Genomic DNA, 25,098 nt, shown 5'->3' on the forward strand with positions numbered 1-25,098 from the left:
TTTTGCACTCCCCAAAAGTTCCTTTATAATTCAAAATCCATGGAGTCATTTTAACATATTACAAGATACAATTAGTTTGAAGAAATTCTAAGTTATGAACCCTGAAACATAAAACATTCCAAAGATCACTATCATTCTAAACAGGTTGTGCACAAGGTCATCCTTTTTGTATTTTTTTTGGTAAATAAAAAGTTTAGATGAGGAAAGGCTATTCCATTCCAAGGTCAGGGTATGCCGCAAGCTTAAGAGAGGACTTACATTGAACCTTTGGATAGTTAAGTTCACAAGGTCATCCTTAAAGACAACATTAATGTTTGCTCAATTTAATAGCAAAGAACTAGTTACTCTGTTTCAAAACTTCTGCTTCAGCCCTTACCATTGGATCATCCTTGATCTCTGCTTCATCCTCCTTCTCCCCTTCTCGTTCCTCTGCCATTTTCTTTCTATGCAACTCCTCTGCAGCACGCATTGCAGCTTGGTTCTCTGCCTGAATACGCTGCATTTCTTCTTCTTGTTGCTGCCGCTCAAACCATGTGTCAGCATCAGCCCAAACTGCATGTTGTACAAAATAGGGGATTAATCTCAGGAGCAAAAGATCCAAGAACAATTTTACAATTAATTGGATATAGAACCCGAAGCAAACATTGTTTCAGGTGGCATTTAAAAGAAGAAAAAGAAAAAGATTTGACTATATTACATCAAAGAGACCAATATCTATCATAACCAAAACATTCATGTAGAATCCAGGACAGAGAATCTCGTTTTCCAATCATATAAGAAACATTTCAAGAAAACATATTCCAGTTAAAGACATGAGGAAAAAAATAATGTAAATATTATAGAATATGTCTCTTAAAATAAGTTTCTTGATCTAGTTGTTGATCGTGGAGGTTATCCTATTCCCAAGTCTTGATATTTCAATGTAAGCAACTAACATAAATTTCCCATCTTTTAGGGATCCAGAATAGATTCAAATAAACCCCCAAAAAACCTTAGACAAAACTTATGCTATTAAGAGAAGGTGTTTCGGATTTCTATGTCTCTCTCAATCTCTTTTATGCCAACCCAACCTCACCCCTTTTGCCCATTTTTTTTTAATGCACAAAGTTCAAATTTCTGCATATTCAAGGATCAAAAGCCAAACTAATCCAGAGCTTCAAGCTGAACCCAACTACCCTGTAGAAATAACTTTTCAATCACAGAGAGGTAAAAGAAAGAAAAGCTAAGGGATTAAAGTACATACTGGGTTGAGCAGCCCAGCCCTGCTCACCACCCTTGATACGCTCAGGGAGGGCGTAGTTGACAGTGAGGACGCGACCATACAGCTCAGCCCCATCCATGTTGTCCATGGCAGCAGCAGCATCCTCTTTTTCTAAAAAGGTAACAAAGCCAAAGGAGCGGTGTTTCTGAGTGGCCTGATCTAATGGAGTCTTCACGTCCTTTATGTCTCCAAAAGGGATGAAAGCTGCATGGAGAATTGCTTCATTCACTTCCTCTGCTAGTCCTCCCACGTACAACGTGTTCTTCTGCACTGCTTCTTGTGCCATTTATTTTCTCTTCTTTCTTCTTCCTCAATTCCTTTTGCTTTTCTGTTTGACAGGCCAAAGTGAAGGGCAAAGAGAAAAAAAAAAAGGGAAAAATAATCCGTGAAAGTAAAAAGAAGGAAACAAGGAGGCCACCGGCGACGGATATGGCACCGGCCGCGTTAAAACCAGAGGATAAAGAGGCTGAGTTTTAAGGAGAAGGGGGACAAGCACGCTACAAAGAGTAAGGAGAAAATAAAATGGGTTTCTAGGGCTTTTAAAGACTTCCAACGATGTCGTTTTCAGTGTAAAAAGTAGAAATCCCTGGGAAAACATAAGATCGACTATTGGTTTGTTGGGCCCAAACTTGAGTGATTAAACCCAATCACTAAATAAGAGCAAGCCCAATTTAAAAGAGTTTTTTTTTTTTTTTTTTCAACTTTCCTTTTATTTATTTATTTTGTTTAATTTATTTTAGTTATGAATTGTTAATTTAAATTAATAAAAATTTTAATTTTTTAAATGAAATAAAAAAATTATAGAATAATGAAAACAATTATGTGAAAATATCTCAAAAATTAAAATTTTTTTAGGAGAATTGTTAGTGAAAAATATAATTAAAAAAATTCGTTTCTTAGTTTACCATTTAGTTAACAGTATATAAACCTATGGGGCTTATATAATTCTATAGAGAAATTTTTTATATGCTTAGTTTTTCTATAGAGTTTTTCCATTATGTATATATTTATATATAAACTTAAACTAAATGTCATTTATCAAGTTAAGCATCAAATATCACAATATTAAAACTAAAGTAAAAGTTTTAATGTGAAAAAATTATTCCTTTTAGACCATATAGAAATAATGAACACTAGAAAAAAAAAAAACATCAATATTCATGTATTCAAAAAATCATTAAAGAATATATCAAGATAAATTTTAAGCCATATACAAAGTTTAAAGCAATAAGGAAGACATTTATCATCCAAACATTTTCAAAAAAATTTTAGCACAAAGAAATAAATGTCTACACAAATCATAAGTTAAAATGGACAATGACTTAAGGTAAAAATTAATAGTTTAAGAAATGCATTCACTTAAGTTATTTTGCAAGCATGTCAAGTCAAGCTAAATTATATTTATATTATAAGCATACACTTGACAAGAACAATAGATGAACTACTTGTTGTAAATTAAATATATTATTAGTTCATCATACAACAAAAATATTTCAAGAAATAAGTCAAAAGTAAGCATATTTAAAAAAATATTTCACAAAAACCCAAAAAAAAAATTAAGCAAATTAGAAAATTTCAAGAATCAAAATTTTTGACCACATAAGCATTACATCAAGAATTGTTTTCATACATATGTGCATATGAGATTTATAAAGTAATGAAATTGAATGGGAAATAATAGTTCATTCATTGAAAACAAATTATCAATTTCCAAGGTAGCAAAAAATATATTTAATTAAATAAATATTTATAATGTATACCTTTTTTAATTCCAAACAAAAATCATTATTATTATTATTTTTAAAAAATAAAAAAATCAAGATCAAAGTCAAAATCAAAAGTCAAAGGTTAAAAATTAAAAGTTAAATGTCAAAAGTCAAAAGGTCAAAGAAATGTAACATAAACTTAGCATATGTGGCTTTAACCCATTTGAATAGACAAATTCAATTTGGTTCCTTTTTGCATGAATGGATCGATTGTATAAATGAAGGGATTGATCTTGTCAAGTGTTTGTAGATACCTAATTTTATTTGAAATATTTTATCACTTTAACTCAAGTTCAGGTTTAGCAACTGGACCCTGATCTTTATTTTTGAGCCCAATATACGGTTCAATTTTAAGTGCTCCGTATAAGAGCTAAAATAGGCCAATAGAAGGCTTAATAAAAGGGTTTTTTCAAAGCCCATCAAAAAACCATTATTAGCCATTAAATGAAAAATACAATAGTAATAAAATAGTAGTCAATTGTAATAAATAGCAATAAATAATATTAAAAAATAATAAACCAAAGGTTGGGCCCAACAAAAAAAAATTATTTTATGCTTAAATGGGCTATTGAACATGGCAAAAAAAGAAAAAAAGCTCATTTGACCTTGAAAATTTTGGCATGAAAATCCATATGCAAATAACCATCACACAAGAGGAGTTAAAAAGAAATGTACATGGAATCATTTGAAAATTGTGTGGTGCGGTGCAACTAGACGTGAAAGTAGGTAATTGCATGAAAATTGGCATAAATAGGAGAATGTGATGGCTGCATAGAAAAATTATATAATTTTTAAAAAAAAGGCGACAGTTAAAAACCAAAGAAAAAATGTGGAGCAAGGAAACAAAAAAAAAAAAAAAACAAAAATGAAAGGAAAGATGACAGTAAAAGGAATGGGGAAACAATTTAAGTAAGAAAAGAGAAAGGTGAAAAAATTCAGAAAATAAGATAAACGTGAAAGAAAAAGGACAAAATGTGAAATAAAAAACCTGCACCAAATAAGAAAAAGACAAACAAAAACTAGGTGAACCAGAAAATAAAAAGGAAAAAACGTAAAGCAAACAAAGAAGGAAAAAAAAAAGAGAGAAAGTAGGAAAGGCATGAAAATAGTAGAAGAGAAGGAAACCAGTAAGCATAAAAAAAAAAAAGCTGTAGCAGGCAATACATGAAAAGGCAACAAATGTGAAAAATGACAAGCAAAACCTATAGTGAAACCAAAAAAAAGAAAACAGTAGAAAACATAAAAAAGATAAACTAGATACAAAGATATAGCAGTAAGAAGAGAATAAAAAAAATCAGATAAGAAAAGGACCTTCAGGCAACCATAAACAGAAGTAAAAAAAAATACTAAGGATAATGATGAAAAAGGTAATAGTTTTCTCTTTTGTCCTATGATTTTTTTTCTGTTTGAGTTTGGTATTAAAAAATTGAATCGGTTGGTACTTTGTTGAAGTAGACATTCAAAAGCTTGTTGTCTTCTTATCCTTTTATGTTTGACGATTTTTGTTTATTCTTTTCTCTAAATAATCATATACAAATGATGGAAGCATAAGGACAAATAGTGAGTGTTGGAATATGTATGAGAGTTTTAGATTTGGTGAAGGTTTGTTTATGTTTATGGTTTTACGAATGAATGATTTGTATTTTGGTTTTTTTCTCTTTTTTTTTTCTACATATAGTCCGCTGCCCTTAAAGGTTTAAAATGCATCCTTGAGTTTAAGTTTTCTAGTATATATGATGAAATAAGACTGCTTTTTTTTTTTTTAAACCATAAGTGATTTAAAGATTAAATTTTTCAAAAAAACAAAGCATAGTATCATGCTATGTTGCTGTGAAAACTAGGTGTAATGTTTAGGGTTTATTATATGGTTTTAAAGTTAAATGGAAGGGATTATTAGGTATGAACAAGTTGCTACTTCATTTGTGACTAGTTCATATTTTCAAAACTTTTTACGCATAGCTTATGAGTGAAAGTTCAAAACTTCACTACTTCATTGTGCATGGTTCATTGTTGCTTTCCTACTCCTACGTGTGGGTTGTTGGGGATGTGAGTATTGCATACAACTTAGGTAGTGAAGATCCATGATAGAAAGTTTTTATAACTTCATAGATGAAGATTTAAAATGTGGGGTTGAAAATTGGTTTATTTTTTTTATAAGGTTCATTTTCATGCATACTTTATACCATTTATGTTCATGCATATCATTTATATATTGTTTAAGTACAATTTAAGTTTTTCCATGTTGTAAATTATTTGAGATATAATTCATTATCAATGCATTTTAAATTTATTTATGCAATCATGATTTTTAAAAATAATAATAAAAGTAACTAATAAATATATAATAATACAATAATAAAATTAAAAAAAAATCCTGCCTAGATATTTGAGGGATTCAAAATTGAAATAAAAAAAAATTTCGCCTAAATGTAGGAGAATTATTAAATAAAAAAATAAAAGATTAATATATAATAATAATAATAATAACAACAACAACAATAACAACAACAATAATAATAACAAAATTTTTAAAATATAAAAATTTATTTTTTTAGAAAATTATGAAAAACGAGCTTGCTCAGAAAATCTACTTGATGTTAGAGATTTTTAGAGAGGCTCATAGATTTGTAAAATAAAATCTTAAAATTAAAATCTAAAACACTAAACCTTAGATAAACCCTAAAACCCTAAGCAAGACCCTAAAACAAAACTCTAAATTGAAACCTTAAAGTGAAATCCTAAAATGAAAATCTAAAATAAAACCCAAAGTGAAATTTTAAACCCTAAGCGAAACTTAAAAGCCCTAAGTGAAACCCTAAACTATAAAACTCAAAACCCTAGATGAAATCCTAACTAAAAACCTAAAACCTAAAGTTCCAAGACCCCAAAATCATGTTAAACTTTTAAATATTTGTATGAAAACCTTTTGTGAAATAACTTATTTTTGAATGCTGCTTCGATGATGAAGTATTTAGAAAATTTTATTTCATTAGGAATTTTCATACATTTTCATAACCTAAAATAAATTTGTTTATTCAAAATAAAAAATATAAAAACATAAAACAATAAAAAATTATAGAATAGGATTTTAAATATAAATAGTCGCATCTAAACTCTGCCTAGAGGTTATAAAGTCTAGATGGTCTCTTTATATTTTAAAACTCAATTAAAAAATTCACTTTTTATTATCATTTGCATATGTCTCTTTTTTTAGATTAATGTGTTCATTTGCAACGCATATATATGTTTGTTTTAATTATTGATGTTCAATATTAATTATATATTTTTTTATTTTTTTATTGTTTAAAAAGTTCTTAAAATTTTAATTTTATGTAAATAAAATTAAAATAGCATTCCATGAAGTATAATTGTTGGTACTATGCCTAGATTTTGGAGAGTCATCAATGATTATCATTTACAAAAAATGTCATTTTATTATTTTTGAAAGAATTTTATGATAAATCTTAGATGAAAAGACTATATTTGAATTCTGTCTTTTTATCGAAGAATTTGAAAGAATGGTGATCATTGTGGGAATGCTAATTTTTCTTTACACGTAATCGACTCCCAAACTTAATCTCATTTTCATAAACCAAAACCATCTTTTTAATAAAGCTCTACACCTATTTTATTAAAAAGGTAAATTTATGGGTGGCTAATTACACATTTAAAAAAGATTTGTGGTAACTCATCATATTTTTCACGATTTAAAAAATTTTACGTCTAGCGATTGAGTCTCTAGATCGATACATTATAACAGTATTTTGAACCAATTTTGCATTTTGAAACAAAAAGGAATCAATCAAGTAAAACAAGAATCGATCATTTTTTCTACTAAAGTAATAAAATAGTGAAAAATTGTACCTTTTTAATTCCAAATCTGAGATTTTTATTTTTTAGTCAAAAATAAAATTTAAACATGTTAAAAACATCATTTTAGGCTTGTAGTAATAATGCATTTGGATCAAAAACATTTTGAAGCAAATTTGGCATGATTTGCAAATTTTCTAACCTTAACCCTTTTTTAACTCAAAGTATGAATATGTGCTTGAACAAAGTTTATGCATTGCAACCACTTCAAATAAGTTTGAAATAATCAAATAAATATGATAAAAATACAAATACTCAATAAATGTATATATTTCAAATTTTCAATGGTCTAAACCACATTTATTCATGAATAGTGCCAAAAACACCCTTGAAACATTAAACCTTTGTCACTTTCATTCAAATGGCTTTGGAACAAGTTTGTAAACATTTGTCATGAAAAAGAAACTTGTTTGAGTCATAAAACATATGCAATATATGTAAATTTCTCAAGCAAGTTTATTAGGCCTTATACAATTTAACCATCAATGTATACCACACAAAATACATTAAGACCAAAAATATCATTTTTATAGCACCAAACTTATTTAAACAAATTTATTTATGCAAAAAAAAATAAGATAAATCATTCAAAACTTAATATTTTCAAGATTTTTGATTTTTGACACTTTAAAGCTCATTTTTGCTTGGAAAAGATTTTAAAAAATCTAAAAACTTGTCAAGTTCATTTTTAATGAACTTGAACCATTCCAACAAATTTCAAATAACAAAATAAAGTTGTTCAAGTGGTTATTTGGTCTTAGAAATAAGGAAATCAAAATGTCAACTCTTAAACCTCATATTTCTTGAAAAAACCTGCTAAGATGGGCAAATATGTTTAAACTCACACTTAAGCTCATTAAATGAGTTGAAAAAGTGTAATATCACAATATGAAAGTGTCCAACTGGTTTTTATGGTCACAAATGCTCAAAAAATAAGATTTGACCTTTTAAGCTCTAAAATCTTTTAAAACTTCCTTGTATCACTATGAAAGATAAAAACAATTGCATGTTAATCAAGTTTCAAGTTTCTTTGTTTGAGTAAGTTTAAATGATTGAACTCAAGATATTCAAATTAATTTTTCATTAAAAAAATTTGCTAAAACAAATTTTAATATTTTAAAGCTTGACTTTTGCAAAAATCATTTTCAAAGCAAAACATAAAAATTCAAAACCATTAAGCTTTGCATGCTACCCCTAAGTTTATGCATAAATAAAAAAACAATCAAGCACTACAATCAAATACATCAAACATGTCAAATATGTTTCAAGCATTCAATTTCACCAAACATATCAACAGTAGCAATGATCATACACATAACCTCTATGATATTATGCATGAATATATTTCAAGCAATTAACCAACAAAATTAATTTCAACAATCATCACAATCATACAATTGAGAGCAACAATAAATCCCTATTCAATTCATGCTCATATTTTACCAAGATTATGCAACATATATCATATCAAATCAAATTTGTATAATTAAGATATCTCAATAGGCAATCAATTTTAAATTCACTTTAAATAACTATTAGGCTTAGAGGTTACCCATCTCCATTGTATGTCTAGAGTTTCAATATTCAATCTCACATTGTAGCTCCTTACTCTAGCACATTTATGAGAAACATTCTCATTTGATTTTTTTGTACCTAAATTGCTTTGGGTCTTTGAGAATTAGTGACCAAGTATCTAGTTTCTTTTGGAACCTATACTTACCTAATTCTAAATGAAACTTTTTTCTTTATAGGATAAGTATGTATAGTATGACCATGAAAATTAGAATAGTTACATTTTGTCATATTAACACTTAAACTATTTTTGAAAAACTCTTGTTTTTCATTCCTTAAAATTTCAAACTTCTTTTCCAAATCAAGATTTTCCTTTTTCAAAATTTCATTTCTATTTTGAGATGTTTCAAAATTCATTTTCAACTTATCATTTTGTTTTTTTAAATCATTCTTTGCATTTATCAAAAATTCATTTTCAACTTTTAATTTTGAAATTATTTTCTTGTATTTCAATCTTATTGATTAAATTCCATAACTAACTCATCAAAGGCATTTTGCAATTCATCAAAATTATATGAATTTCAATCAATTGAGTTAAAGGTTACCTTGGACTCTTTAAGAGCCATAAGATATGATTGCATTTTGGTTGGATTGTTATCTTTCATATAATACATTGTAGGAGTCATGAGCTCCATAGAGAATGCACTTAGATTTAGCATCATCTAGTAATTGCTTCATGTAGTTTACATTTTTTGGAGGAGTTCCAAGCCCTTTTTCTATCACATTCCATGTTATAAAATCTTGGGCCGTGATGAAAACCTTCATTCTCATTTTTCATTCATAAAATTCAAATTTATCAATCATAGGAGCTTTAAGAACCTTTTCACCATTTCAAAAAATATGTTGAGCCATAAGATCTTTTCTCAAGGTTGGTAGACCTAGAAAAGAGAGTAAAGTTCTGATACTAATTGTTAGCTTTTTAGTGTAGATAGGCAATCCATGAAATGGGTGAGTTACATTTTCTCCAAAATTTTTTCAAAAATAGCTTTCAATATAATTGAATGAAAAATTAAAAATAATATGAAAATATAATGCAATTAACAATAATTAAATAATTTTGAAACAAATGTGAACAATAATGAAAGTAAGAAGTGTATGGATAAAGAAATCAAATACGAAATTTATAGAGATTTAGTCCTTATCCAAAGGTATGTACGTCCTCTGTCATGGTTATCCTTACAAAGTTTCAATTCATTAATGGAATGAAATTACAAACCCTATCTTTTTCAAGATTTAAGATAGCAACATCTACCCTTCGTAGTAATTTACCAATCTCACTACAAATCTCTCAAGAAAATATCTCACCTCTTACATTCTAAACCCTTTTGTAAATCAAAAAAATTTGAAAACCATGAAACAACCTCTAATGGATAAGTGTTTGCTAAGTTTAAGTACAAGAATGAATGAATGAAAGACAAGAATAGCTTGGATACAACAAATACAAAAGGTATAGAATTTAAGCTTTAAAAACTCTCAAATTCTTGAGAGAATGGAAGTAAGACTTATTGGTGCTTGCTCTCATGTTTCATAAATCTTTTTGGAGTGTTGGAATGTCCTATTTACAAAGAAAATTTGTTTAGAGCCATTGGGAATGCTTGGGAAATGAAAACACATGTTTTTCTCATTTGAAACTAGCCATTGGAGCTTTTCTGGGCATAGGATATTAATCCAGTACATTAGGGGATCAATTGGTTCTTGAATTTCACTCAAAATTTGAACATTATAGCATATAGCATCGTTCAGGTAAGTCAGGTTTTGGATACATAGTGATTCTTTATGAATAGTGCTTTTGGTAGTCTCTTATTTTGTATTCTACTTACTAATTTAATAATATCTTGAGTTATATAATTCTAAATTAAGAATTGTTTAAGGATTTAGAGACTAAACTTAAGGGGCTTTCTATTCATATAAAATTCATTATTTAATTCAATGTATAAAATTATAGTGAATTTTCAAAATTACCCCTTATATAGTTTTTAGACAACTGCATAGTCTCTAATAAAAATTAAAAAAAATTTCTTAGAAAATTTAGATTTAGATTTTGTTTAATTCATTAGAAAGTAAACTCAAAAAGCTTTCCAACCATATAAAATTTAAATATTAAAACTTTGCGAATTAATACAAAAAAATAAAATAAATTCAATGTTGGAAATATTATGCTCACAAAACAACTTTCTTAAATTAATCTATTTCTCAAAACTAATATTATTAAATTTGTATTGAGTTCAAAATGAATAAGTTCACTTTAAAAATAACAATTGAACTTTCATTTAGGCTCAAATAAATAATCTTTAAATATATATTTGGTTTGAGAAATATGAAAACAAAGAAATGTTTGTTTATGCTTTGAAAAACATATTATTTATTTAGTACAAAAAATGATAAAACTTAAGAACATGTACTAAATAAATCTTTTTCAAAATCTTAATCAAACTTATTTAGTTTAACATTTTTTTTCATTTCAGAATATATATCAATTTAAGGCTAACAACGTATAAGACACGAATTGTGTCGTGTCAAAATTTGTGTTGACACAAATAAACACGAAACATATTTTTAAAATACATATACAATTTTTTTCATGTCTTTTTTGTGTTGTGTTACTATATCATGTATGAAATTGCTAGGTTTAGTAAATGCTTTATTTTGAATAATTGAAAAAACAATCTTGGCAAATTTAATGCAAAGAATGATGAAAGTATTTTCCTAGGATATTTTTTGAATTCAAAAGCATTTAGAATCTTTAATAAAAGAATTTTGGTTATTGAAAAATCTATACATGTCATATTTGATGAATCTAATCCTTCTCCGATAAAGGTTTTTTTTATGACAATGATATAAGTATAATTCAATGAAATATTGAGATACATTTCATGATATTGAGGAGAACAATAAAAAAAAAAAAGAGAATGAATTTCTAGAGCAACAACAAATTGAATAAAAACCTAGTTTCCCAAGAGAAAGGAAGTATGTTAAAGGAAATAAGGTTATTGGTGATAGGGGTCGGAACAAGATTTTCATTCAATATTTGTACTTATGTTGCTTTTCTCCCCCAAATTTAACCCAAGAATATGGATGTAATCTTAGAAGATGATCATTGGATATTGGCCATACAAGAAGAGTTTAATCAATTTGAAAGAAGTCAAGCATGAAATCTAGTACCTAGAACTATTGATTATCTCACCGTAAGTGTCAAATGGATCTTTGGAAATAAAATAGATGAGACTAGCAATATTGTTAAAAATAAAGCTAAGTTAATAGATTAGAAGCATTAGGATGCTATTAGCTTTTGCATGCTTTAAGAATTTCAAATTATTTCAAATGAATGTCAAAAGTGTTTTTTTAAATGATTACATTAATGAGGAAGTGTATGTTGAGCAATCTCTCAATTTAAAAAATTCTCATTTTTCAAATCATGCTTTTAAATTGATAAAAGTTTTACATGATTTAAAACAAGTTCAAAGAATTTGGTATAAAAGATTGTCAAAAATTTTTAATTAAAAATGATTTAATAAGGAAAATATTGATATTACTCTTTTTATTAAGATGAAAGGCAAATGCATTCTTAGTAAGTAGTCATACTCTTAGATAGTTTTTTTTTTTTTTTTAATTATTTTTCACTTTTGAAAAGAAGAAGATGATTTTAAGAAAAATGATCTCATTTTTCATTTACTAATAAGTTATTTTCTGTTAACCAGTTAATTTTTTATTAAACAAATACCAAAATATAAAAATCATTTTCTAAAAATAAATTTTTACGTAACAAATGGAATTTTATTTTATCTATTAGCATTGCATTGATGCCCCCAAAACGATATAAGACTTGTACGAATTCAGTGCCATTTGAAGTTGAGAGCCGTATTAACCACCGTTCCAAATGTTGGGATTATGATAGTCCTGATACTAATTTGTTGTGATTTGGATTTAGAAAATCCAAACCACATGCACAACATAAAAATGATTGAAGCTAACCCTTTAGAAATTAGATTGAACCAGCTAATCAAAAACTTGAAACACGAAAAGATACGGTAAAATGAGAGAACACCAACAATATATACAACGGCACCACAAAAAAGAAATTCACTATAAAAAACGATATTTAAATAGCTACACTCACCCCACACATGCCTTACTACAAGAAGATCTTTCCCAGGATTTTACAAGTGTTTCCACATTCCTAATGATGGACACACGACCAAAACCCCAGGAATAAGCCAACATTTGACACCTTATGGCACCACCCTTGGACACTTTCCAGCGCCACCCTTGGGCATCTCCTCAGCACCACCCTTGGACATGCACATCCTGGCATCACCCTTCGGCACCTCCCGATACCACCCTTAGACACCACATGACAAACCTCACTTGGCGCCCCCTTGTACCCTTTTTAGGCACCACTTTAGGCACTCAAAAGGCTCTCATTGGCACATCTTGTTTCTGCCACCAACAACCTATTTATAGGCTAATTTTTTTGTATGTCACTGTAGCAATATACGAAACTATAGCACACAAAAGTTTCCGTAGCACACGGTGCACATGTCAAAAGTTATGGTGCCGAATTCTTCTTCAAACTTACTGCTACCGAGTTTCCCCCTTTTCAACGGTACTGTATCACGGCGGCGGTTACTGTAGCACAGCCAACAGTTTCTGCATGTTTTCTAGCCCTTTCTCAACATCGAAAAGGCTTATATTAGGATTTTAGCTTAAGATCTCTCCAACAGATGTTCCCTTTAAGACGCATTAATAATGCAAATAAATCAAGGCATAATGTCAAATTGTTTATGAACTCTGTACGTTACGTTTTAATAACAAATCAAATTTACACCATCTCAGGTTCATTTTCCGAATACGAAGTAAGAAAATTCTGTTCAAATTTTAAGCTAGAATGCTAAATATTCTTCCGAACTGTCTGCTTCAAATAAGTTTTTGCCTATGACGACTTAGAACCCGCTGGACAAAAAGAAAGCTGTTCTAGAACATACTTTCATGTATGAAATTTAATTGGAACAAACTTCACGTATTTATAACATAATGGTCTAGTTGTCAAAATACATACATACTGCACATACTTAACATAGGACATACTCTTTCTTGTGTCTAATTTATTCGAGATAAAATAGATGGAATAAAAAGAGGGGATATAGCAGGGCAGTTCCTCAATGGACATCAGCTGTCTGTTGTGAACTGGTAAGAAGCATAGGAAAGAGCACCAAGATCCCAGCTATGATGGATAAGCTTGGCCTTTGCATTTTCGGCAGCAGCACCCATGGCCACATGCAATGGATAGAAGTGGTCTGGCCAAGGGTGAGCCATCTTCGCATGTGGTGCTTTCTCTTGAAAATGATTCACATCTTCAAATCTACAAGAAGAACCAAATAACCACAAGAGTCAAACTACCCGAAAAGAAAACAAGCAAACAAACAATAAACCTCATTTCAAACGACAATTGAAATTGCATATCACACCCCAAAGAACAGAAAAATCCATAAGTTGGAGAAAAAATTGATATTGCTGCTTTGATCGTTGCTCACCAGAAATTAAAGAAATGCTAGACATCCGTCACCATATTTAAATATTACTTGCACATTGTTGTCAATCTGACATGTATAAACAAAAAGGAAAAATGTTATTACGAGAAAGAATGATTTACCTTCCTTGAAGCAGGGCATCCTTAAGCCAAGAATCAAACTCTGAAGCCCATGGAACAACAGCACCACCCAAGTTTCTAAGGGCCCTCAAGTTATGAGTGGTGGCTCCAGAACCTATGATGAGAACACCTTCATCCTTGAGAGGGGCCAAAGCCTTTCCCAAGTTGTAATGGTAAGTACCATCCCTTTTTGACTGAACGGAGAGTTGGCAGACTGGAATATCTGCCTCTGGATACATTAGCATGAGCGGAACCCAAGCACCATGGTCAAGCCCACGTTCTCTATCTTCATCAACACGCTTGAAACCAGATGCCATAAGCAATTCCTTCACTCTTAGTGCTAACTCCGGAGCGCCTGGTGCTGGATATTTCAGCTTTTAATAAAAAGAGGAAGAGTAAAGAATAGATTAGAACTACCATTTTCTTTAATTTTCAAAATAATAATGAAAACTTTTTACCTTGTACATTCGATCCGGGAAACCATAGAAGTCATAAATAGTATCATTGCGTTGAACAATGTTAACGGCAGGAAAGGTAGTGTCCCAATGACCAGAAATGACGAGTATGGATTTGGGCGTTTGGCCAAACACTTTGTCCTTCCATGACCGCAAGAAATGCCTTGCGGGAAGCGACTCGTCTATCGACAGCGTCGGCGATCCGTGTGATAGATAGAATGTATCCTTCATCGTACACGCCATGTTTGATGATATTAGTCTTTTCATAAACAAGTAAAACCAATTTGAAGATTTCAACTCGGAGATCCATTTTTTATTTTATAGCCAACAACCCCTGGTATGCGCTGGCATTGGCACCTACCCTTAAAATTTTCTTTCCTTTTATTATTTCTATTTCAAATCAACTAAATTTATTTTAAATAAAAAGTACGGAAGCCCCTGTTTTTTATTCTAATTCCAAATCATCCCCTGGCTTTTTCTGTCCTTGCATTTTTGGTCTCATTCGAATTCATAACATTTAATTTAACCTATTCAACCGAAACTCGAGTCTATCTCTTCTCTTCACAACACGACAACAGGGTAAATTTATTGTTGACCTTTTAGTATCATATCAAATTCTTATGAATTGAGTCACCTATTATTAGCTAGCTTTAATACTTATTTACCATTTTGCTTACAAAGACAAAAGGTTTGGAAAGAAGAGTAGAGGACGTGGGACGGTGGGAGTGGCACCAAATTAATTTAAGAAAACTGGAATGGTGACTGAGTAAATACAGACAAAGTGAGAGCAGTTTCTGAAATGATAATATAATACGCTGTTGTCCCTTGCAGTTTGAAAACTTCCCGATTTCAGCAAAGCAAAGCAAACGATAGCACTTACGTCATCACCCACCCATAAAACAATGGGAGCCGCTGGAGAGTCATTTTCTTTCCTTTCTCATTCATTCACGCTGAAAAAATAATTTTAGAGACGGCTTTGTTCGTGGATTCTATTTTTTTTTTAATGTGATCCTCTTAAATTGTTTTAGTCGACAGATTTTGAAAAATAGACGATTCTTATATTACTTTAGATAATATAAGATTTCTTTTTTTTTTAGAGAAAGATAAAATTATCGAATGATATATTTTATTATATTATTTTTAATATTTGTGAATAAGATAGATACTTATATTTAAAATATTTATTTATTTAATATATAAATTTATTTATTAATTTAACATAAATAAATTATTTTACAGTTTCAATAAAACTTGTAATTGATTAAGAATGTTAATTTTTTATCTAGACACTTTAGATTTTAAATCATTCTCCATTGGTTAAGGTTACTTTTCATAAGCCTTCAAAGGTTTAGTTTTGTAAGTCATCCTTATTCATAGAATTCTTTCTTTTCATCACTATAGGGGTTTTGGATTTTAGTGATGTTTTTTTTATCGTTTAGCGCATTTTTAAACGTCACAAAAAGATTTATGTTATTTATGAAAAATATCACGCAGAGTGTCAGCTATTCACGCAACTCGATAAATAGCGACGTTTTCGAAAAATACCTTAATATTAGAGGCATTTATATTTGAAATACTGCCATTTTAACGACGAAATCTTTGAGACGCCACTAAATTAATAATGTTTTTATGAGGAAAAATATTGTTATTTTGGTGACGTTTGTAGCTGAAAATACTGTTATTTTAGAGGTGTTTGAATATGAAAAAGCTTTTATATTAGCGGTGTTTATATCTTTTACTTGCCGTTAATTCAGTGACATTTTTATAAGAAAAATGACATTGCTTTAGTGACATTTTTATGAGAAAAATATCACTTAACAAACGATGTTTGCTGGTAAGAGCGCTGCTACTTATAGTGACGTTTTATGCTACAAACGCCACTAAATTATTCATTTAGCGACCCACAATGAATGCAAACGCAACCCATTATGTAAAAATATATATATTTTAAATTCTTTTAATAAATTTTATTTTCATTAAAGAGCTTAAATTTAGAAACTGAAATTTATATTAACTTCATTCATGTTTAAATGTACATCTCATTAATATAAAGTTTAATAATTAGTATAATAATATTCAAATATTTTATATACATTAACAAAATAAAAAATTAAAATATATGAAATGGATGACTGCATACATTTTGTTGGCTGTCAATTGATGAAGAAAAATTTTTACCTTGGTCACTAACGTACTAAAAAATCTGCTAAATAATACCATACAATTTTTAACACTTCATTGTAAGTTTTTTATATATTTAAAAATTTAAATATTTACTAAATATAATACATGAGTTGGTGGAGCACCAAGATCATTTTTTGGAAATTGTTGTTGCATAAAATTCATAAGATGATTGAATCGATCATCTTATGCTGAAATTTAGCACGCTCTTGCTCTATTCTAGCACGTTCTTCCTCAATTTTGGTACGCTCCTGTTCTCTTTCTGCTTTCATTTCCTGAAAATGTTGTTGCATAGTTTGTAACTCCCCTCTCAATATTGAAATATCTCGTAAAGATTAACTTATTGAGAATGTAAATTGTGGAAAGCTATGTCCATAGTAGGCAGATGGTGTTGGACCCAATCCAAGGCCTCGGACCCGTCCATGGCTTTTTTTTCTAGCAACTTCTATGAATATCTAATTTTTCATTTCTTGCATGTTAAGGAACCATCAAATGCTATTTCAATCTTAACAACATTTTCTCGTGCGTTTTCTTTTGTGAATTTGTCATATACAATTATCAAGTTTAATGATTAATTGATTATATGTTAAAAAGAGTAAATATTTACTTTTTGTTAAAATAGATGATACAAATTATCGTAATTTCTTGTATTTCGACATTCATGTAAGATCCATCTTTTTTTGTGTGTGTGATGCGAAAAAGTTTCACATGTCCAGTTGTACTGCCCATCTCATTCTTCTATACAAAAACATATGTTATTTGTTATGATACATATCAACTGCAACTTATTCATGCATATTAAGCCTATCAATTAAGTATTAAAATTTTGAATAATTTTAATCTCATGTATTTATATTTTGGCCCTGTAGCAACACAATAGTCTTAAACATATGCAAACAATAAAATTATTTTGGGCTTTCACACATATCGATTATAGAAACCAAATTTAATTATTTTTTTTCGGTTTAATATCAAGGATTGAAGCCATTCAATATGTTGAAAGCCATCAAAAAGTTTAATTTGCATATTTGCCTTTTATATGCAAAAATACTCCTAAACAGACATAAGCGACAACTTTTTCTCTCATATCAACCTTAAAAACCAAGTTCAATCAATCGGACAAGTTTAATATCAAGTATTGAAGCTATCCAAACTGTTAAAATACAATAATCACAACAAACCTGTATTAAATGTGTAAATATACGTAAATAATAACTTTTCATACATATCATCTGTGTCAACTAAGTTCAAAACTTTCGATAAGTTTAATATCATGTATTGAAACTATCAAAACTATTAAAACAGAACAATAACTGTTAATTTGCATATTTACCTTTTAATGGCTGAAAATGTTCATTCATTTGAATACATTTATTATCATAAACTTACAATTTCTTTTTGCTTTCTTGCAAAACTTTTTGATCCACTTGTGTGGCTATATTTATGTTGCTTTCTGCTACTAGTCCTAATCTATTCTATTTTCTGTCATAAAAAATAACGTATATGATAGAAATACAAATATTACCAACTTAAACCATAAAACACTTTCATCATTTCATTCTACTATACAAAGTTATAAACTAGTACCTCTCATTTTCTTAAGAACCAAAACCTAACCAGTTGTTCATATTACCACCTAATCACATTATGGGGTAGATTTTCCATCATCGTCTCTACAGTAGTATTTCGATCGAAATACTTATTCTTCAAACTATGCTTATAATCTTTTCATTTATTTCTTAATGACTTAAGTACAAATGAAGTTGGTATTTCAAGTGCAAATCTTGACTGTAATAATACAATAACAAAAGTTAGAATAAGTAAACAATATGTAAAATAAATTTTTTTTTATATCTAATTAATTATACTAATACCTCAATAAAGTTTAACGCATATGCCTTAACTTCTTCTGGAACTTTATGCCATATTTCATAATGAATAGGTAATTTCATTCCATTATGAGCTACCACGCCTAGAAATCTAGCCAATAGTTGAGCCTCTTCACCAATTGATTGCCTATCAGAGTTTGCAGATACTACAATATGCTCGTTAGGAGTTAGTGCAAATAATTCCTTCAAAGTTGTCCAGCCTTTGGTCCTCTGATGACCATTATTATCAACTACAACAAATAAGAAATATATTTGTAAAATAACAATACTTTTATTATTATGCACGAATTCTAAAATTGGAGTATACCATACCTCCATTCAAATTTAAAGCATAATTAATTGATGGGGTACTATCTGAACCTGTACCTCCCGTATTGTCAAATTCAATATCAGTTGAAAGATGAGAAGTGAATGAGTTAGATCTAACAGTACGTTCATTTTCCTCCAAAGGATTCAGTCCATAGCCAATATCTATAGGTGCCGCAAACGGTTCTAAACTAATATCTCTTATATGTTTTCCTTTCAACCTACTCTTTCGCATTGTAGCGTACCTATATCATAAAAGCGAATATAAAAAAAAATATTAGTTTACAACATATATAAAAAATATTGACAATTTAAGAAATCAAAACCTACGATAGATAAAGAACATATCGATTTAATTAAATCAAAAGATAATGTATGATTTAGAATACAATAATTATACAATAACGAATGTCACACTATTTACATACTATCATTTACTACATTATGTCTTAAATACTCGAATTACAAATTATAGATGTACCATTTCATGGTTCGTAAATATCTTCAGTAACATCTTGGTGGACCCACTGAGCGTAGGTGCCGGAGATATTTTCATCCAAGTTTTGTTCAGCAAAAGGATAACATTCAGTTTCATGTTCAACATCATCTTTGGTATCTAACCCCATATCAAATAAGTCTGTAGGTGTGTTTCGAATAACAACAAACCAACCTAATTCTTTGGGATCTTTGGAGTAAAATACTTGTTTGACTTGAGATGAAAATACATAGGGTTCATCGATGTGTTGTTGTCCAGTGTGAATTAATCGAGAAAAATTCACAAGTGTTAATCCATACTGAACTTTTTTAATACCCTTTGTACTATTCACATCAGTCCAATCACACCGAAATAAGATAACTTTTTACTTTCCATAATAATCCAACTTAATGATGTCATTAATCATGCCATAATAGTCAATATTTCCCTCTAAAAGGTTTGTGTCCCTAGCACTAGCATAGCTAGTAGTTGATGAAGTCACAATAACTCTTGAATTTTGTGTACTTCTAAAATCTCTCACAAGATTTAGTGTGAATTCTAAATCCATTAATAATGAAACCTTTGTATCATTTCATAATTTGGTTCAAACCATGTGACAGACACTTCACCTCTTCACTAACAAGCCTTCCACTCCAAACCTATAAAAATAGAATAAATATATATATGCTATTAATGTTATTTATATCTTAAGCATTCTATGTAGATTTCTCATAATAGGAAGTATGGCATTACTTACAGTTGCTCTTAACCATTCATGAAAGTTTTCAATGAACAACTTATCAAGCTCTCGAGGGTTTGATCGTCAATAATATATAGGATCTCTCAAATTATTTCTATACTCACTATAAAGCATCATGATAAATTATTAACAATAAAAAAAAGACAATAAATTATGCTTAATGTAATGAATTATTTTCTTGCTACAAAACTTAGGTGCAAAATGATTCAATTGAGTCATGATGAAAAAAAACATGTCGATGTGCTTGTGCCCAAGATTTATCATCTAACTCCATCAATTTAGCTTTGCCTATGGGTTGTCTAAAACTTTGAAAATGATAATTGTAGGCAGAGTCTGTATGCTGCATACCAATATTTTTCGATGGTCTATTAAATCTCATTTCAACATCTTCTAAATAACGAGAACAAAATATCATACACTCTTCTACTAAATATCCTTCAGTAATAGAACCTTCTGGATAGCGTTTGTTGCGATAATAAGACTTTAACCTCCCCAAAAACCTATAGCATAAAACATTAGTCATATGTTATTTTAAGTTGAGTGGCTTGATCATCAATAAAAACATAATCAATCTATTAACAAATAATACCTTTCAATAGGATACATCCATCGATAATAAATTGGCTCACTGACTTTTGCCTTATATGAAAGGTGGATAACCATATGCATTATAATAGTGAAGAAGTTTGGAAGGAAGATCTTCTCTAAATGGCATAAAATAATCGTGGCTCGATCTTGAAGTTTGTCAAGCTCTTCCACATTCATACATTTCTGACATAGAGATTTAAATATGTTATTCAATTCAATTACCACAGAAGTAACTTGCTTTGACATTGATGAACGTAAAGCAATTGAAAGTAAGTCGTGCATCAAAATGTGATAATCATGATGAAAAAAGTTTTTGCTATTTCAGATTTACACATCTTGATATATTTGACATATAGCCATATGAAATTTTGATATTTTTCAAAACCTTACAAAACACATCTTTTTTAGCTTTAGAAATCACAAAACAAGCAGCAGGCAATTGATATTTGCCATTAAGAAGCAACTTTGGATGAAGGTCTAGGCAAGTCCCCATATCAACTAGGTTAAGTCGACTCTTTAAGTCATCATTGGATCTTCTATTCACATTGATAATTGTTCCGATAAAATTTTTGTAAACATTTTTCTCTATATGCATCAAATCAAGGTTATGGCGTAATAAATTATATTCCCAATAAGGTAACTTAAAAAATATACTTTTTTTTCCATAACTCAGACTCAATAGGGTCATCTGCTTCATCATCATCTTTATCACTTTGAACATCAAGATCACCAATTTCTGTATGACTATCACCAACTTCAAAGATGTCCCTCACTATTTTTCTTGATAGAGTCATTTTTTCAGAAATGAAATTGATATCTTTTAACTTTGACAAGATATTAGACCTATTAATGGGTAAATGCGATCTCCTCAACTCTTCAGTTTCATCAAAGAGATGTTTTTGGAATCTAAATCGATGATTATCATCTAACCATCGAAGATGTCCCATATAACAAAACTTTCTACTGTTAGGTAACCACGTCAAACATGTTTGTGTAGCACAACATGGACAAGCACAATGACCTTTTGTACTTTAACCAAATAAATTCGCATAAGCAAAAAAATCGTTGATAGTCCATAATAAAGCAGCATGCATATTGAAGTTCTCTTCTTTTGATACATCATAGATCTTAACTCATTCCCATAATTATTTTAACTCTTTAATAAAAGGTTGTAAATAGATGTCTATATCATTACCTAGACTTTTTTTCTTAAGAGTTATCATAGACAATATAAATAACTGTTGCTTTTATAGCAATCCATGGTGGTAAATTGTAAGGAATCAATACAACTGACCAAGTACTATAAGAAGTGCTTATCATTTTGAACGGGTTGAATCCATTATATGCTAGTCCAAGCATAACATTTTGAGGATTAGATGCAAAGTCTGAAAACCTAGAATAAAATGATTTTCATGCTAAAAAATCTACAGGATGCCTCAATAATCTATTATCTATCCGCTTCTCATGATGTCACCTTATTGAATCTACAGTTTTGGAAGACATGAAGAGTCGTTGAAGTCTTGGTATTAATGAAAAATAGCAAAAAATCTTAACAAGCTTTTTTTTGACACATACCTCATCAGTATCATCATTCACCTTTCATCGAGGTTTTTGTCCACCCAACGAGAAATACCGCAGAAAAGACAAGATTCTTGATTTTTTTTATCCCTACAATACAACATGCAATCATTGGGATAACTATGAATTTTTCATATCCGAGACTTAAATCCTTGATCATATTCTTTGATTTGTTACAAGATTCAAAGATTTTTGCAAAATGAAACATTTCTTTCATAAATTGTAATAATAAAGTCAGTGAGTTTTCCATCTATCCACATAAGCATTTCAAGTGAAAAAGACGAACACAAAAAGACAACCTTGAATGCTTCAATCCCTCAAAAAGTTCTTCATTTATCTCCTCAAACAACCTATAAAACTTTAATGCTTTTCTTCTAGGTTGTTGTTCACATACACCTATCCCAGGTTCACCAAATTCATTCATTTCAACATTAGACTAATTAAATCCTTCATTTTGGAGAGAAAGATTACGAAAATGTTGGTTATGAATGTTAAAAGCATCTCGCAATATGCCTTCAATATCATCTGCTATAAAAGGGTCATGTTGCTATTGGAGAGCTTTTGAAGTTGAAAAAACTCTAGTGAAAGACCTTGACAGTACAAACTCTCCATGAAAATACCAATTAACATATCTCAATAGAAATCCAATACAAATTAAATGTTCAAAAATAACTTGACGCATTTGTCACTCGATATTAGCATACTTCACACATGGGCATAATATCATATTATTTTCACTTGTATTCTCAAATGCAAAATGAAAAAAATTTTCTACTTCATCTCTGTACTCTTGACTTAATCTTGACTTTTGCATCCAACTCTTATCCATTTAGTACTTGCTACATTATCAGACCAAATGTATATAAATAATTTATATGAAAATGAACATGTACAATACTTAAGTTTACTATGTTTTAAATTTATATGAAAATGAACATGTACAATACTTAAGTTTACTATGTTTTAAACAAAAGACAATAACAAGACCAGTACTTACACAAAATGAGAACTCATTGTTAAGAAGTAATTTATTAGCTACCAAAGCCCTTGAATGTTAAAACTCTGTTGCTAACGTTGACAGTACCCAAGAGTATTTGTAGTTGGGGTTGACATAAGGTGAAATAAGGTGAGTTTTGGAGAAAATTATTTACATAAAAAAGAAAATCGTGAATTGAAAAAGCTGAAGGAATAGTCAAATGAAGTAAAAGCTAAAGTAACTAAGTAATGAATAGTCAAACTAGGTTTAAAAAAGACAATGCTCGAATACTAAAAGCTGAAGGAAAGGGAAAGTAAATTGTACTTGGTCTGGAAAGAGAAATAATATAATAATGAAATGAAGCTTGAAGTTAGTGATTGAATGTGCTAAGTTTGGGAAGATTTTTATTAGACAGGATTATGGAAGACGTTTACTAAGAAAAATGCCTACAATAATTCCATCCTAAATATTTTTTGAATATATTATAGGCATCTTCACTAGCATTGTAGTGGAATTGTTTGAGATTATTAAAGGCGTTTAGGCCACCAAAAATGCCTTCAATACTTCATATAAATTTTTTGTGTGTTTATGGAAGGCGATTTTTACATAATACACCTTCAATAACACCCTTATATCAATGAAGGCGATTTTCTATAAAAAATGCTTTCACCGTTTGGGTATATTAAAGGCGTCTTCTGTTGAAAATGCCTGTAATATTACACAACTTAAATTTTAAGGGGTTAGTGAATGTTAAAATTTCAGAAAAATGCCTTGACTAATTTGTTTTATTTTTTTGAAGCAATTTACTAAAGGTGTGTTCCAGTGCAAAACGCCTTTATTATTCCAATTCTCAAATTTTATGATAAATACTGAAGGTGTTTATTGTAGAAAAATGCCCTTAATAAATGCTTATATTTTATTTTAGGTACTAACACATTGAATAATTTCCAAGTGCTTTTATTTTAAGTTTTGTATTGGAAAACGGTAATTGAAGGCGTATATTAAAGAAAAATGCCTTTAAGCATACCTGTTATTAATTATTAACGACGTCTTCTACAGTAAAACACCTTCAATATATCACGATGGTTATATAAGGCGTTTATTCGAAAATGCACCTTCAATATACCCTTAAATTTAATAATCCATAACGGAAAGCATTTGTTAATAACAACGCCTTAAATATTTTTTCTCTAAAAATTTTAGGCATTATTAAAGGCGTCTTATACTATAAAATGCCTTAAATATACCACGATGAGATTATTAAAGGCATCTTTTATATAAAACGCCTTCAATATAGCATAATTGTTATATAAGGCATTTATTTAAAAAAACACCTTAAATATACCTTTAAACTTAGTAATCAATTACTGAAGGTATTTGTTAAAAACAGACGCCTTCAATATTTTTTCTCAAAAAATTTTGAGAATTATTAAAGGCTTCTTCTACTGTAAAATATCTTTAATATATCGTCACACAAATTTTAACATGGTTATTGAAGGTGTATATTCAAGAAAAATACCTTTAACAATTCCTATTAGATTTTGTAGATAATTAGTAAAGGCGTTTGCACATAACAACGCCTTCAATAATTTTCTTAAAAAAATTTTTAAGATTATTAAAGGCGTCTCTTATTATAAAATACCTTCAATAATTTGTTATAAACCATTAAAATCCATCATTATTGAAGGTGATTTTCTACTCAAAATGCCTTTTACAATTTTTATGAATTATAAAAGCATTTTTTAATGATAAACGCCTTTAATAAGTTAGTTAA

General features: G+C 29.4%; 2 protein-coding genes across 2 annotated transcripts; both read right to left on the reverse strand.

Moving 5' to 3' along the window:
• On the reverse strand, positions 1–1,769 carry ATE1 (ATPase E1). Its single transcript, XM_022884205.2, has 2 exons — positions 1,244–1,769; positions 1–552 (listed from the first exon to the last, which is right to left on the reverse strand). Exons 1-2 carry the CDS (start codon positions 1,545–1,547, stop codon positions 338–340), a joined length of 519 nt encoding a protein of 172 aa, XP_022739940.1. The 5' UTR covers positions 1,548–1,769; the 3' UTR covers positions 1–337.
• An 11,651-nt stretch (positions 1,770–13,420) lies between these two features.
• Positions 13,421–14,870, reverse strand: LOC111292974 (extradiol ring-cleavage dioxygenase-like). Its single transcript, XM_022885651.2, has 3 exons — positions 14,575–14,870; positions 14,120–14,490; positions 13,421–13,828 (listed from the first exon to the last, which is right to left on the reverse strand). Exons 1-3 carry the CDS (start codon positions 14,836–14,838, stop codon positions 13,636–13,638), a joined length of 828 nt encoding a protein of 275 aa, XP_022741386.1. The 5' UTR covers positions 14,839–14,870; the 3' UTR covers positions 13,421–13,635.
• Between the last annotated feature and the right edge of the window lie 10,228 nt (positions 14,871–25,098).

This window comes from Durio zibethinus, chromosome 10 (genome assembly GCF_047325235.1).
Source record: "Durio zibethinus cultivar Kanyao isolate XHJ-2024 chromosome 10, ASM4732523v1, whole genome shotgun sequence".
NCBI lineage: Eukaryota > Viridiplantae > Streptophyta > Magnoliopsida > Malvales > Malvaceae > Durio > Durio zibethinus.

Excerpts from the sequence above, each read along its gene's own strand:
- LOC111292974 (XM_022885651.2), bottom strand. The coding sequence starts at position 14,838 with ATGAAAAGACTAATATCATCAAACATGGCGTGTACGATGAAGGATACA. Across the intron at positions 14,491-14,574 it reads TCCCGGATCGAATGTACAAG|CTGAAATATCCAGCACCAGG; the intron begins GTAAAAAGTTTT and ends TTTTATTAAAAG. Across the intron at positions 13,829-14,119 it reads GATGCCCTGCTTCAAGGAAG|ATTTGAAGATGTGAATCATT; the intron begins GTAAATCATTCT and ends TTCTTCTTGTAG.
- ATE1 (XM_022884205.2), bottom strand. The coding sequence starts at position 1,547 with ATGGCACAAGAAGCAGTGCAGAAGAACACGTTGTACGTGGGAGGACTA. Across the intron at positions 553-1,243 it reads GGGCTGGGCTGCTCAACCCA|TTTGGGCTGATGCTGACACA; the intron begins GTATGTACTTTA and ends TACAACATGCAG.